General features: G+C 34.2%; 5 protein-coding genes across 6 annotated transcripts in view; all 5 read right to left on the bottom strand.

Moving 5' to 3' along the window:
• The window catches only part of LOC126872546 (uncharacterized), a 43,334-nt gene extending 41,069 nt beyond the window's left edge, over window positions 1–2,265 (bottom strand). The window contains exon 1 of the mRNA XM_050632633.1: window positions 1,618–2,265. The gene's annotated coding sequence lies outside the window, so the exon portion shown is untranslated. The remainder of the gene's footprint in view (window positions 1–1,617) is intronic.
• Window positions 2,266–4,957: 2,692 nt separating this feature from the next.
• Window positions 4,958–8,053, bottom strand: LOC126872371 (uncharacterized). The gene is made up of 3 exons (XM_050632250.1): window positions 6,761–8,053; window positions 6,387–6,473; window positions 4,958–6,013 (listed from the first exon to the last, which is right to left on the bottom strand). The coding sequence occupies exons 1-3, from the start codon at window positions 7,799–7,801 to the stop codon at window positions 5,933–5,935; spliced, it is 1,209 nt and encodes a 402-aa protein (XP_050488207.1). The 5' UTR covers window positions 7,802–8,053; the 3' UTR covers window positions 4,958–5,932.
• LOC126872367 (uncharacterized) lies at window positions 8,017–10,871 on the bottom strand. 2 transcript variants are annotated; one of them, XM_050632244.1, is made up of 3 exons: window positions 8,375–10,871; window positions 8,197–8,283; window positions 8,017–8,141 (listed from the first exon to the last, which is right to left on the bottom strand). In XM_050632244.1, exons 1-3 carry the CDS (start codon window positions 9,461–9,463, stop codon window positions 8,076–8,078), a joined length of 1,242 nt encoding a protein of 413 aa, XP_050488201.1. In that variant the 5' UTR covers window positions 9,464–10,871; the 3' UTR covers window positions 8,017–8,075. The 2 variants fall into 2 exon arrangements, with proteins under 2 accessions (XP_050488201.1, XP_050488200.1); XM_050632243.1 differs by having other exon boundaries at window positions 8,053–8,283.
• A 104-nt stretch (window positions 10,872–10,975) lies between these two features.
• On the bottom strand, window positions 10,976–12,998 carry LOC126872378 (uncharacterized). Its single transcript, XM_050632265.1, has 3 exons — window positions 12,647–12,998; window positions 12,469–12,555; window positions 10,976–12,413 (listed from the first exon to the last, which is right to left on the bottom strand). The coding sequence occupies exons 1-3, from the start codon at window positions 12,995–12,997 to the stop codon at window positions 12,348–12,350; spliced, it is 504 nt and encodes a 167-aa protein (XP_050488222.1). The 5' UTR covers window position 12,998; the 3' UTR covers window positions 10,976–12,347.
• A 602-nt stretch (window positions 12,999–13,600) lies between these two features.
• Window positions 13,601–16,381, bottom strand: LOC126872369 (uncharacterized). The gene is made up of 3 exons (XM_050632248.1): window positions 15,338–16,381; window positions 14,963–15,049; window positions 13,601–14,589 (listed from the first exon to the last, which is right to left on the bottom strand). Exons 1-3 carry the CDS (start codon window positions 16,379–16,381, stop codon window positions 14,509–14,511), a joined length of 1,212 nt encoding a protein of 403 aa, XP_050488205.1. The 3' UTR covers window positions 13,601–14,508.
• Window positions 16,382–16,605: the final 224 nt, after the last annotated feature.

Raw genomic sequence — 16,605 nt, forward strand, 5'->3', positions numbered from 1 at the left:
CCAGGAAATCGTGAACCAACGATTCGAATCCGGATTATTTTTACGGTTAGTCGTGGTCAGCGAACGCCATGTGAAAGTGTTACCGTGAAACGATCTTCCACGCTCTACGCCATAGTTCTTTCCTCTTTTCTCCTTCCTCTTCGGTTAGTTGGTTATTTGACATTCCAAAGTTCTCACGTTCTTTTTCCTTGTTCTTTTTCCACGCATGGTTTCGTGAGAAACGGAAACTTCATTGTGTTTTTCTCATAGACGATATGAATTTAGATGAGAATTCGGCTTAAGCTTTGTTCAGATTATTTAATTTGCTTGTACTCGAGTATTTCAATTTCAAATTTAACTTTATCGAATTCAAGTGGATGCAAAATCACATCGAAGATAAATGCGTGAAATTTTATATTTATTAGTTCACGGATTTTTATGCATTTATGGAAAATTTAAAGATAGGAAAATGTGTAAAATATCTAAACTACAATACCTCTTATAATGTTTAGTAAGTAAACAAATCTTCTACCTATTTTCCATTTACTGTTCTATCGTCATAAAAATTTGCAAAAGTATTCGCAACTTAATTATTACGTTAATTAGAAACCTAGCAAAATATTGTGTGAGGTATAATTGATAATTTAGAAGAATCAACAAATAAAGAACTGAAGATAACGTTACATTGCTTATCAATCATTGTCTCTTTCAATTTAAGAAATAATTGAAAGAAGCTCAATTTTGTTTGCAACTTGAAAACATATTTCAAGTACAACAACAGATTCATATAAACAAAGTATTTCAAATTGCTCGTTGTTGAGTGACGTGACTCATAAAGACTTCACGTCGGAATTTGTAATAATTAAGAGCGGTGAATAGTATCAAGTTCACGTTGGTAAGAAAAAATTCCAAATTAATTGGATTCAGGTAACGTAACTAATCTGAACAAAGCTGGAGTTCTATCGAATGTATGTACAGGTAGGGCAACGAGAAAAGGAAGGAACGGTTGGGAACGTTGATATATTCCGTGAATACTACGCGTAACGGCTATCGAACGAAAATATTTACTCTCGAGATACAGACGACACACAGACTAACTTGGAAAACATTTTTGTCTGAACCATGGAACAAATAAGCCGCCATGCATTGTTAATCGGCGTTGTTGATGCGAAATCTTATCGATCATCTGCGAAACGAGGGCAATTTATGACTCGATAACGTATTGTTTTGCAATCTACCGGACCTGAACTTGCTCTGTTTATGAATCAACAGATGCATAGGAGAACGGATGCAATTACTACGACATGTATTCTTTGCGTAACTAGAACGTACGTCAAACGTGGATGAAACTGAACGAAGAGAATCGTTTGATAACTAAGCACAGTCTGTCTGTCTGTCTAATAGTCTAATCTTCGAGGGCCATAAATTCTCGTTAACTCTTCCCAGTTCGAACAGCGAGTCCAAAGTGTCGTTCTATAAATACAAAATCGTTTTTTATTCGCTGAAATCTATTGTCGCGTATTCCGTTTCCATATGAAACTTGTCTATGGCGCCGATAATTTCCCGTGTACGATCACGCGTTAAACGCCATTGCACGTTAAGCTAAGCGAATCAAATCGTAAAATGTGTGCTACTTACTTCATCACGTAGAAACGAAGCTAGTATAATTCCTTCGCTCGTCCTCGACTTATTCTCGCCCGAGGAAACCCATCAAGCAGCTAAGAACACATCGTACCGTATAAAGGCGCGCGGAATACCGCTATATACATATAGTCGTATACACCTATAGCTTTATTCGCAGCGTGCAAACAGAAAGCATCGTCAAACGTATAACGTATCACGTATCAATGAAACGTCGAATTTCCAACTGTCAGTGTCCTATGGAATTTTATACACCACCATGTTGCAGCTTTTCTGCTTGTGTTTTATCTAATCGCTCTAGCGTTCGATGCCGGTCACTATTTTTTTCTAGTCCAACACTTATTACATAAAACTCTCCTCGCTCTCTATCGTCTTCGACCGATGTCCTTCCATCTAAATTCCATTCAAATTTTTTCCTCGAGAAATTACGATACATACGAAAGAACTCGATCGTCGGGGAGCAACCCTTAAAACGCGTAATTTCATATATAACAACGAAGTTTTTGTCGAATCGCGTCGAACTTGTTACTTGTCCGGTTAACTGATAGAAAGAACAAGACTCGATATATCGATCAGACCAACAACACCTTACACGCACACTTACCGCGCGGCTGTTGGCGCAACACTGAACAACTGCGTATCGGTCACATAGTAATAACTAACAACGCTACAGCGTCTGGGAGCGCGCGATGTCTCGCGCAGTCGCGTGATCGTCTACACGACAAATCGGCCGCCTGTTTACCGCCAGAATTAGACAAAACAAAGTAGCTGCACCGATTAAAAGTCTGATTGGCTTAACAGGGGTTCAACTCCGCGGAGACGCGCCGCCCTTGCCCGATATCTTTTCATTCTCGTCAACTTTATTCCCGAAGAACCACGATGGTGACACGTGACTTTCGAAAATATTATTAACAATGGTATTGAGTTTTATACGAACTGTAATTTCTCTGAAATTTATATTTCAATCAATACCATTGATTTTGTCTTGTTTTCTTGTTAACGATTGACTATATTAAAAGAAGAAGACATTTGGGTTTTAATCGCGTATATGTATCGAGTATTAAACAGATCTATAACGCAAATATCAAAAGCTCGTTATTGGCAACAGCCGATTATCGATAACAATCGATAATCAGGATATTCGTATCGTTCTTTGCGTAAGCTTAAATTTGGAAAATTTGCCATGAATTTAATGAAAATCTAAATTTAGTATTTGGCATTATTCCACATAGGAAATGTTCTAACGCTAATATTAAATCAACTGTTTTAAAAAGGAACTGTATTTAAATTCTAGAAACGATAATTCTTATAAATGCAGAATAATGAAGCTCATTGGGAAAGTCCGTTGTTGAATCATATGGAAATTACTTTGATTGCATATACAATATGACGCTTTAAGGAAACTATTTTCGGCTATATTTTTATTTAAAGAAACGACATTTCATGTACAATCTAATGCGTCAGAAAAATTAAATTGTCATCTTACTAGGGAGCAATTGGCAAAGAGCATCGAACAGTTATCAATGAGTAAAAATGTTTGCTTTGCCTCGTACAATATTTCTCGTTCTGATCGAAGAAAGTAAATGATAAATGAAGAGAAAGTCTTTTTTTCCACTTCTCCTTTGCAACGTGTGAAATGAAATGGTACATTTGAAAGTCGTCGCAGATTGTTGACGCAGCTTTTGTTGTTCGGTCTGAGTGAAAGGGTAGAGACAGCGTTGCTCCGATTGAAAATATATGAGATAAATTAATTCTTCGTTTTTACGATACGTATCTGTTTCACCATTAAAAAGATAAAAAAGTGTCTAATACGAGTAAGTATTTAATAATTTGTTGGAAAATATAATATCGTATTAAATCTTCCTATACAGGTCCATAATTTATCTCTTTGCTAGAAATCCTGTGCGCCTCGTAATACAACAAATATTTAAGATATCGATCTTAAAAAAATAAGGATCAACGACTTATTACGACTATTAAACTAAGTTGTTTATGAACAATGTTCTGTTAAGACCATTAAGTTTGAATTTTTCAACATGATTAATATGTTTTAGTACGAAAGCATGTGTTTTTTGTTATTACATCTCGTAATGAGCGCTAAAATTACTTTAAAATAACCTTCAGTATAAAAAAGCGTACGACTATACCGTAATTCCATAGTTTCAAGCTTCCGTTACTATGTATCAAACATTTGTTACATCGTTAAAAACAAAGAAGACTTCTAGATATTTGAATCGTGACGAGACCATATATCGTGGTGTACATATTACAAAAGAAAAATCTCTAATCTTACGATAAGAAGTAATACAAATATCCATCGTTGGTAGATTTAATATTATTTTACATATCGAATTGTGTATCGAAATAGACGCGTGAATTCATATAACTAAATATTCAAACTCCTCTGTGGAATAACAATATCAATGAAATTGTCATCGTTCGAACATTTGACGATATGAATATCATACGTGATAGTATTTAGTTGAAAGTATCTCTTACTACCTCCGCGTATTATCTCTTGCCGCAACATTAACCTTGAAGAGAATAGATTGACTCGACTCCACCCCATAATGTATCTAATGAAACTGGCATTTCTACTTCGAGTGATCGCGCTTGACACTCGTGCCTTATTTTTCTAATGATCAAAATTGTTGGTTCATTACCATGAACCTCAACCACGTAAACAAGATATTTCACCATATGTGCAAAGTAAAAAACAACTAAACACATACGTAGCTTACATGTAATTTATTTCCATGACAAGCTACGAAAGATAAAAGAAAAACGGTCGCAATTTCCACAAGCTATATGATCGTTTATCGTAAACTACTTACTGTTGTTAATTCTATTGCTGCGATAATAAACGAGTTTAAAGTCGATAAATTACGTCGTAACGAAAGACCAACAAGGTTTGTATTCGCGATCCTGTTTATCTATAGAACAATATCAATCATCGCCGTTAAACAGTTCATTGTCAACAGCGCGTCGACGAAGATAAATCCAGAAACATTTAAATTGAGTGCGGTATTTATCCCTTAAGCTGGTGGTATCGTTGGTGTTTTAATACATAAGCCTAGAACATTTTTATCGTCTCCACGGTGATTACGCACCGCATTTCCATTCTTCAGACTCATTGAGATCGAGTTTGGAAATAAATAACGACACTTCTATCACGATAGGATTATCTATCTATCATATATCCATCTTAAAATTGAAATTATGTCATTTTAGAGTACATAAAGGAAGGACTTGAAGAACGTGTAAAACGAAATTTCTTATTTTTTAAATTAGGTATTACTGAATGAGAAATCTGATCGCGTAAAAAATTAAAAGAAAATAGTATAGGATTTTTTATTTATTTAGAAATATTAGAAATTGGGGTTTCCAATGATTTCTATCCTATATGATAAGTTAATTGATCGATAGATCTATTTACAATGGATTAAACAGGAAACGATGGTTATTTAACGTGAACTAAATACAGTAATGCGCTATAACTAAGACAACTAAATAGTTAATTCACAACTCACAACTAATAGTTTACAACTCATAGCAACTTGGCAACTCAACTCTCGACTCATCACAAATCGACTCCCAACTCATAACTTGTCTCCTCACAACTCAACTCTTCAGGTAACGACCCCCCGGTAACGATCACGTAGGCCATATTCCGGCGTAACTATTTGACTGAAGGATCGACAGCACAATAAGGCCCATTGAAGTTTCACCCGATATTTCTTAAGCCATTTGTCCACGATACTACAATAGTATTTTAAAAATATACTTGTACTTATTTGATAATTATCGCAACTAAATTATAATTCCATTTCACATAAATTTAGATATGTAACTATATTACATAATTGTGTTACACTAAACCAGAAGAAATATATTTTCAAAATTTGTTAAATGTTAACTGTGGTAACTGACCAACATGGAAAGTATCTAAAATATTAAGCTATCGAATCACTTTTATAAAAATTTTAATCAAATCTCTAGACATTGAAATTTCAATGTTACCATATGACGGTACCATTCAGTAATAAGAGTAGAATACTCTATTATCATAAATTAAAAGAAAGCGTTGCAAGATTATTTCGCGATATTATAATTACTGAGCTCGCTTAAATCCTGTCATTTAGTGATCACACTTATACACACGCTTTACCATTTATAAATAACCAAGCGAATGCAGAATCATTACAGGTGTCCGCGCATGGAAACAGCGTATGGTCTCACAGAAGACAGCCAAAGAATCAATAAAGAACACATGCGCCTACAGAATCACGTCACTTCAAAGATCTAACTTTCATTACATATGAAGACTGCACACAACGTAGTTTAATAAAAATTGAAACAGGATCAAGATGTACATTATGATACCTCCGACGATCTACAAAAATACACATTATTGTCAAAGAATTAACAATATCTTAACAATATCAAATTAACTCTTTCGAGAACGAGTTGACACGTCCAAGATAGAATTTCTTTGGCTTTCCGCAAAAAGATTGTCTTCTACCACCAATTATCTTGTATCTAATTATTTTTTATCACTCGTTATTACTGACAGAAATTTCTAGTAATAATAATAATATACATTTTCCGATGGTTTTATAAAAAAGACAAAATATACTAAGATCAGAACCAGTTTCACCCGAAGCAAATGTTTTAACGGATAATGGTTAAAGTAACTGCAGCACCGAACGCGAAAGAGTTAATAAATCAATCGACTGTAGAAACTTCACGAATAGTGTTCGTACTACCTTTGCCAAAAATGACGAATTCATATCGAATGTCTTTGCTGTGAATATGTTTGTCGTGTGCATTATTTGCAGAGAAAAAAGCTCCACCTGCAATTTCATAATTAATGTAATATTGGAACGTATTTCGTATTCATACATACATATTTTTTCCAAAGATCACGTAACGATTTTATTCGAACTATGACTACAATAATTAGACTGTGAATTTATACCTTTTTAAATACAATTAATGAAATAGGATGTACATATTCCATTGATTATATTTTGATAAGTTTATATATTTCTGTACATTACACATCTGCATTCTGAACATCTTTGCATCTTTGAATTTTCGCAGTTTAATAATAATAGTATTACTATAGCTAAATTGTTACCTCGCGTTTCACGAATGGATCGTTAGTAGCACTGAAAACATCCCAAAGTGTCGTCTTCATTTTTCTCGCTCGATTCGTCGCTGTTTCACATGCCCAAATCATCATCCAAAACTTGATAAAATAGAAAGCGGCTGGCGTGATATACGGTTTGTACCAGAACTTGCTGTTTGCAGGAAATCCGCTGTATGAATAAATTATATAGAAATATATATCGAAAGTGACCACGCTGAAGGTCGTAATAGCTGCGATTATGACACGTATCATAAACATATTGTTCAGCAATTCCAATCCATCGCTGATTTCCAAGTGTTTCTCCTCCAAATTCTTCAGTTCCACCACCAACAATGGACTTAGCTGTCTATGATGCACAAACGTCTGCATCCATATATCATTATTCATTGGAAGCTTCTTCAGCTGTCGTATAGATTCATCCATTTTCTTAAAGCAATCTTTCAAAATGCATGTGCAATTTATGTAGAGCATGTCTATTGAAAGATTGGCCATCATTATGTACATGCTCATAAAATTCAGCAAAGTCAGGAAAATACTGTGTTTAAAACAGTTTGGTATATGGATGCCGAGAAATAGAAAACATAATATGTTCTTCGTGTGAATCACTTTAGACAAATCTTTGAAATCCTTTGTAGACAGTATGCAACTAGTTCTTGACAGATCTTGAATCACTAATAATCGAGCATCAGTTAACAAATACATCACCACGATAACGAATCCATCTAAGAACAAGTACATGTTCACATGAATCGACTCTGGTATACTTTTGTTTATTTTCATGCCAATATTTATTTCATAGATTGTGATCATTAACGAACATACGAAAATGAACATCATAGACGTAGAAAAAGCGAAACGGCTCTTCGAAAGTGAGTATACTTGATGTTCGTACTTATAAGGAAAATATCCGAGTAACCAGAAGATGAAAAAACAAGGATACATCAACGACTCGAAATCTGTTGCTCTCAATAACTTCCATGTTCTACGTTTCTTTAGTTCCTCGATTATACCCGTAATTTTTAACATCATTAACAAATTCAAAATTAATAAAAGAACTTGCTCATGAATGTACGTAGACTACAATTTCTCACAAACAACTATCGTTTTTAAGACAGAGACACTTTGGCTAATGAAACTCACACATCAAAGCATGTAAAAATGCAGTTCAATAATGAAATGTGTGTGTAAATAAATAATGTAGATTGCTATTTCATCGTGCAATGAAAATGCTCTTAACTTGATTAAATATGTGACTTCATTGCGAAAGAAGTAAGACAGAAGTTTTACTAATTGAAGCTTCTCATCAACAAGACTCGACGAGTAAGAACTGCACTAATATTAACAAAAAGGTGGTAATGCTGCACGCCATCTGTAACAAGTGTTGATAAAAATACTTCATTCCTTTTGATCCAATCTCTTATTACCTTTGTCAAAAGGGTTGCATCTATTACGAGTCCATTCATCACGAACGTGTTACCCTTTTGTAGCACTTGCAACGAGAACAACTCCAACTAGAATCACGTACATTGATTACAATTTCAATATATTTCTTCTATACTTCCAACATAAATCATCGATAGTAAAATAATCGTCTCATCTTACCTCCGTCGTCACCTGCTCGTCGAAAGTATGTACAAGAATTCGATGAATGTTGCGGCCAGTTTTCTGCATTTGAACCCTGGTAATTTCAACGATCGAAACTATGATAATTACATGTGCGATGTAATAAATCGCGAGGCCAAGAATAAAAATCAGCAATTTCACCTCGCCCATTTCTTTTTGCATGGATAAATAAGTGTACATAGTGAATATAATGAAGATGAACATTATTGTTAATATGGTTTCGATCTGTATGCTACACGTGTTATTCAGTAGCTCAACGACTTCACTCATCTCTAGATGTTGCTTTTTAAGAGTCCTCAACTTCGTCAACAATATAGGATTCTTCTGCATATGATAGACTCTTCTGAGTAGATGAGGCTCATCATTGACTAGAATTTCCTTCACTTGCACTAAAGAATCGTTTATGTATTTAAAACAGGCATTTAGCACGTATACGTTGTTCGTGTACAAGCTAGTTAATGCTATAGCACCGATGAAAGTATGCCAATAAGTGTAACAAAAAATATAAGGTACGTAGAATAAGTTGTATGGAATGCAGCACATTAGTGGTAACAGAATTAAGATATCTTTTATAAGAATCTTTTTAACCACTTTATGGCAAGTTTCTGAAGACAGTATACGAGAAACGTTCGAGATGCCATCGATCACTCGGATCATTGATTGATTTTTGGTATAAGCCGAGATGAAAATCACAGGCCCACAAAGAAATATCAGAGCAAATTGCAATTTATGTACAAGTTCTGTAAATCTCATAGGAGAAAAGTTGGTTTGGTACAGAGAAAGAATTACGCAGATCAAGTAAATAATGATGGAAATTGTAGAGAAAACAAAGTATGATTTCGAATATACAAATTTCGATGATTCGAGTTTGTATGGTAAAAATCCCATTAAACGGTTGAAGGCGGCACTGGGACTTATTAAAGATGTGTAACTCCCGAAATATGACGACGATGATTTAAGTTTTTGATTTGTTCTTTGTTCAAGTTTCTGCGGTCGATTAAACATTTTAAACACCTGAATTAGGACAACGTAATTTTTAGTAATTTTTACGTACGATTTAGTCCTCATGAAATAAATCAAACTTTACTTTTTGTACGAAGGCTAAGTTCACCTTTGACACTGTGCTTTGTACTGTCACACGAAGAAGCACATCCGTCACTGTAAGAAGTCTATGTATGCTATGGTTTGTCGAACAGTAATGAAATTTAATCATTTCTACGCGATCTAATTCGAGCATCTAAAACAAAAGAATAGTGCAATCCATTAACGAAAAGGGTTTCATAATATTAAAGACTTACAGGGAATATAGAAGTAACAACATTATCTTAATTGAAACTGATCGATACGATCAGGTGATATTAGTTCATCATGTACTATTTAATGATTTTACCTCTTACTTCGTGTTTTATTGAAAATACTTGACCGAAATTAACAATATCTTCAAATAGAAATTTTATTAGAATATTTAGCAGCAAATAAATTATTTTGGTCATTGTCTAATTTCTATAGTTGTTGCATAACTTAGATGATGATAATTAGTACTGACTCATAATAACATATTGAGTCAAATTGTGTCACAATAACATATATATCATTTTCGAAAGATACGACGAAAGTGGGAACATTCGCGTCAGAGTTATACACTATAATATGTTTCTCACTTCATTCAACGTATTGCTTGTCGTCATTGCCGTATACGTCGATTATTTTATCAGTTTCCTGTACTCAGTGTTGCTCCTAGATATAGTGCTCTATTATCTCTATCATAGTTTGCCTTTCAGAACGCTAGTAAAGAATCAATAAAGAACACATGTGTCCCACAGAATCACGTCACTTAAAGGATCTCGCTCTCAGTGAGAATGAAGAATGCATACAACGTAGTATAATAAAAATTGAAACAGAGTCAACATGAATATTGTGATACCTTCGATGACTTACAAAAATACACATTAGAGTCACAATAGTGCTAAATTAACACTTTCAGGGACAAGTTAACTCTTTCCCGATTGAATTTTCTTGGGAATAGGAAAAAAAATTCTTTTTCTCAGTTATTACTAACAGAAATACTTATTTTCTGATGGTTTTATAAAAGAAACAAAATGTACTAAAATCAGAACCAATTTACCCAAAGCAATTGCTGTTTTCATAGGTAATGCTTAAAGTAAACGCAGTATCGAACGCGAAAAAGTTAATAAATTAACAGATTATGGAAATTTCATGAAATGATTTCCATCTTACCTTTGTCAAAAATTATGAATTCATGTCGAATGTTTGCGCTGAAAATATGATTGTTCTGTGTACGAATTGCAGAGAAAAAAGCCCCACCAGCAATTTCATGGTTAATGTAACAATCAGAAAATATTTAACACGTATTTTTCTTTTAATAACTTGTAACGATTCTTTAACGATTCAATTGCAATGGATTTTAATGACTGCAATAATTAGATTATAAATTCATACTTTTAAAAATACAATTAATTATATTAATTATATTTTGATAAGTTTATATATTTCTGTACATTACACATCTACATTCTGAACATCTTTGCGCCTTTAAATTTTCGCAGTTTAATAATAATAGTATTACTATAATTAAATTGTTACCTCGCGTCTCACGAATGGATCGTTTGTAGCACTGGCGACATCCTAAAGCGTCGTCTTCATTTTCTTCGCTCGATTCACACGCCCAAATCATCATCCCAAACTTGATAGAGTAGAAAGCGGCTGGCGTAACATAGTCTTTGTACCAGAACTTGATATTCACAGGAAATTCGTTCTATGAATGTATTATATAGAAATATATAACGAAAGTGACCACGGTGAACGTTGTGATAGCTGTGACTGTCACAAACGTATGGTTCAACAATTCCATCCCATCACTGATTTCCAAATGTTTTTCCTCTAAATTCTTCAGTTTATCACCAACAATGGACTTAGCTGTCTATGACGCATATACGTGTGCATCTGTATATCATCATTCAGTGAAAGCTGTTTCAGTTATTGTATACATTCGTCGATTTTATTAAAGCAAGCTTTCAAAATGCACATGCAGTAGTGTAGAACGTGTCCATCGATGAGTTGACCATCAATATGTACATGTTGATAAGATTCCGCAGAGTCAGGAAAATAATGTGTTTAAAACAGTCTGGTATATGGATGGCGAAAAATAAGAAACATAAAATGTCCTAAGCCTGAATCGCTTTAGATGAATCTCTGAAATCCTTTGTCGAAAATATCGAGCTGGTCTTTGACCGATATTCGATCAACGATATTCGAGCGCCAATTAACAAATACATCATCAAGATTACGACCCCATCTAAGAACGTGTACATGTTCCCGTGAATCGAGTCTAGTACGCTATAGTTTATTCTCGTGCCAATGTTTATTTCGTAGATTGTGAATAATAACGAGAATACGAAAATGAACATCATAGACGTAGAAAAAGCGGAACAGCCCTTCAAAAGAGGGTATCCTGAAGGTTCGAACATGTAAAAAAGATATCCGAGCAGTCAACAAATGCAAAAACAAGGGTACACAAGCAATTCAAAGTCTGTTGCTCTTAATAACGTCCATGTTCTACGTTTCTTCAGTTCTTTAACTTCTGCCATATTTTTTGACATCATTAAATGGTAGTCTCGAAGAAATTCGATATCAGTGAAAGAATTTAGGAATGAATGTAGATCGACTATTGTCCTTCATAAACGACTATTGCTTTGTAAGACGGAGAGATTTTGTAGATTTTGTAAATTATTCATTACAACACAAAAAAATGCAATTCGATAATGAAACATGTAAATAAATAATACGGAGCTTCAACGCGATTAAACATGCCACTTTATTACGAAAAAAAAATTGATCCATTATAAACTAATTTTCCCAATTTTTCTAAGCAAATTATTTCTTAGATACATTTCCTCCATTAATACAGAAGTTTACTAATTGAAACTTCTCATCAACAAGATTCGACGAATAAGAATTGTATTAATACTAACAAAAAAGTGGTAATGCCGCACGCCATCTGTAAAAAGTGTTGATAAAAACATTTCATCTCTTTTGATCCAATTTCCTACTACCTTTGTCAAAAGGGTTGCGTCTATTATGAGTCCCTTCATCACGAACACGTTACCCTTTTGCAGCACTTGCAACGAAAAGAACTGCAACTACAATCACGTACACTGATTACAATTTCAATATATTCCTTCTATATTTCCAACATAAATCATCGATAGTAAAATAATCGTCTCATCTTACCTCCGTCGTCACCTGATCATCGAAAGTATGTACAAGAATTCGATGAACGCTGGAGCCAATTTTTGTCATTTGGCTTCTGGTACTTTCAACTATCGAGACTGTTATAATTACGTGTACGATGTAATAAATCGCGTAGCCCAGAATAAGAGCCAGCGATTTCACCTCGCCCATTTCTTTGTGCATGGATAAATAATTGTACATATTGAACGTAATGTCGATGAACATTATTGTTAACATGGCTTCGATTTGCATGCTACACGTGCTATTCAGTAGCTGAACGACTTCGCTCATCTCCAGATGTTGCTTTTTAAGAGTCCTCAACTTCGTCAACAATATAGGATTCTTCTGCATATGATAGACTCTTCTGAGTAGATGAGGCTCATCATTAACAAGAATTTCCTTCACTTGCACTAAAGAATCGTTTATGTATTTAAAACAGGCATTTAGCACGTATACGTTATTCGTGTACAAGCTAATCAGTACGATGACACCGAAAAAAGTATACCAACAAGTATAACCAAAAATAAAATTTGAGTAGAGGATGACGATTGGAATGTAACACATTTGTGGTATCAGGATTAAGATATCTTTTATAACAATTCTTGTAGCCATTTTATGCCAAGTTTCTGATGACAGTATACGAGAAACGTTCGAGATGCCATCGATCGCTCGGATCATTGATTGATTTTTGGCATAAGCCGAGATGAAAACCACAGGCCCGCAAAGAAATATGAAAGAAATATGTAACTTATTTGCAAGTGTTGGAAGATGCATAGAAGAAAAGTTGACTTGGAGCAGAGAAATAATTACGCAGATCGAATAAATAATTATGGAAATTGTAGAGAAAACGAAGTATGATTTCGAATATACAAGTTTCGATGATTCGAGCTTGTATGGTAAAAATCCCATTAAACGATTGATGGAAGCACTGGCACTTATTAAAGACGTGTAACTCCTGAAGTATGACGACGATGATTTAAGTTTTTTATTTGTCCTTGGTTCAGGTTTCCGCGGTCGACTAAACATTTTAAAGATCTGAATTAAAGCACTGCAATTTTTAGTAATTTTTTACGTACGATTTAGTTTTCTCATGAAATAAATGAAACTTTATTTTTTGTACGAAAGCTAAGTTCACCTTTGATACTGTGCTTTGTACTGTCACACAAAGAAGCACCTCTCTCACTGTAAGAAGTCTGTATGCTATGGTTTGTCGAACAGTAATGAAATTTAATCATTTTTACTCGAATCTAATTCGAGCATCTAAAGCAAGAGAATAGTGCAACTCATTAACGAAAGGTGTTTCGTAATATTAAAGACTTACAGGGAATATAGAAGTAACAGCATTATCTTGATTGAAATTAATCGATGAAACCAGGTGAATCTACAATAATTTATAATGCACTATCTATCTTAGTGCTCACTTCGTGGATTTCTTAGCTGTGAGCCATTATAACAAATATATTATTTAAAATAACAGTATTTTGAAACAGAAGTTTGGTCAGAATATTTGGAATTGTTATTTTTGTAAGTGTCTGATTTTTATATTCGTTGTACAACTCAGATGATGATACATAATTAATATCGACGAGAAAATGAGTCGTAATAATATATGCATGCATCGTTTATCAAAAACACGAAGGTAGTCGAAAGGAGCGCGTTGATGTTACACATTATCGTCAATTTTTCTACTTAGAACGTATCTTTTGACGTCACTGTTCTATGCGGCGATTATGTTATCAACTTCCAGTACTTAATATTCTTTCGCTTGTTTTCCCTCCATTATAGTTTACCGATCAAAAAGCTGCCAAAGAATTAATAAAGAACACCTACAGAATCACGTCACTTCAAAGATCTCGCTTTCATTACATATGAAGACTGCACACAACGTAGTTTAATAAAAATTGAAACAGGATCAAGATGTACATTATGATACCTCCGACGATCTACAAAAATACACATTATTGTCAGAGAATTAACAATATCTTAACAATATCAAATTAACTCTTTCGAGAACGAGTTGACACGTCCAAGATAGAATTTCTTTGGGTTTCCGCAAAAAGATTGTCTTCTACCACCAATTATCTTGTATCTAATTATTTTTTATCACTCGCTATTACTGACAGAAATTTCTAGTAATAATAATAATATACATTTTCCGATGGTTTTATAAAAAAGACAAAATGTACTAAGATCAGAACCAGTTTCACCCGAAGCAAATGTTTTAACGGATAATGGTTGAAGTAACTGCAGCACCGAACGCGAAAGAGTTAATAAATCAATCGACTGTACAAACTTCACGAATAGTGTTCGTAATACCTTTGCCAAAAATGACGAATTCATATCGAATGTCTTTGCTGTGAATATGTTTGTCGTGTGCATTATTTGCAGAGAAAAAAGCTCCACCTGCAATTTCATAATTAATGTAATATTGGAACGTATTTCGTATTCATATATACATATTTTTTTCCAAAGATCACGTAACGATTTCATTCGAACCATGACTACAATAATTAGACTGTGAATTTATACCTTTTTAAATACAATTAATGAAATAGGATGTACATATTCCATTGATTATATTTTGATAAGTTTATATATTTCTGTACATTACACATCTGCATTCTGAACTTCTTTGCATCTTTGAATTTTCACAGTTTAATAATAATAGTATTACTATAGTTAAATTGTTACCTCGCGTTTCACGAATGGATCGTTAGTAGCACCGAAAACATCCCAAAGTGTCGTCTTCATTTTTCTCGCTCGATTCGTCGCTGTTTCACATGCCCAAATCATCATCCAAAACTTGATAAAATAGAAAGCGGCTGGCGTGACATACGGTTTGTACCAGAACTTGCTGTTTGCAGGAAATCCGCTGTATGAATAAATTATATAGAAATATATATCGAAAGTGACCACGATGAACGTCGTAATAACTGCGACTGTAATACGTATCATAAACGTATGGTTCAGCAATTCCACCCCATCGCTGATTTGCAAGTGTTTTTCCTCCAAATTCTTCAGCTTCATCACCACCAATGGACTTATCTGTTCATGATGCATGAACGTCTGCGTCGACATATTATCATTGATTCGGAGCTTCTTCAGTTGTCGTATAGATTCATCCATTTTCTTGAAGCAATCTTTCAAAATGAACACACAATTTATATAGAATATGTCCATGGAAAAGTTGGCCATCATTATGTATATGTTGGTAAGATTCCGTACTGTCACGAAAATGTCGTGTTTAAAACAGTTTGGTACATGGATGACCAGAAATAAAAAACATAAAATGTCCTTCGTGTGAATCATTTTGGATAAATCTTTGAAATCCTTCGTAAGCAATATGCAGCTGGTTCTTGACAGATTTTGGATCACCGATAATCGAGCGTCAGTTGACAAATACATCACCACGATCACGAACCCATCTAAGAACGCGTACATGTTCCCGTGAATCGACTCTGGTATGCTGTAGTTCATTTTCGTGCCAATGTTGATTTCGTAGATTATGAAAAGCAACAAGAAAACGAAAATGAACGTCATAGACGTGGAGAAGGCAAAACGTTGCTTCGAAAGTGAATATACTGGAGGTTGATACTTGTAAGGAAAATATCCGAGTAGCCAGCAGATGCAAAAGCACGGGTACATCAACGATTCGAAGTCTGTTGCCCTAAATAACTCCCATGTCTTACGTGTCTTCACTTTTCCACATTCCTTGACTTTTGTCGTTAACATCATTAGATGTTAGTCATTAAATGTTAAGCAGTCTCGAAAAAATTCAATGTTACCGGAGAAACGTAGCCATAAATGTAGGTAGACTACTATAATCCATAAAACAGACTATCGTTTTTAAGCCGAAAACACTATGTATAATGAAACTCATTTATCAAGGCGTGAAGACGTGCAGTTCGATAATGAAACGTACGTATAAATAAATAATTGGAATAGCTAAATAACTATGA

This window comes from Bombus huntii, chromosome 13 (assembly GCF_024542735.1).
Source record: "Bombus huntii isolate Logan2020A chromosome 13, iyBomHunt1.1, whole genome shotgun sequence".
Taxonomy (NCBI): domain Eukaryota; kingdom Metazoa; phylum Arthropoda; class Insecta; order Hymenoptera; family Apidae; genus Bombus; species Bombus huntii.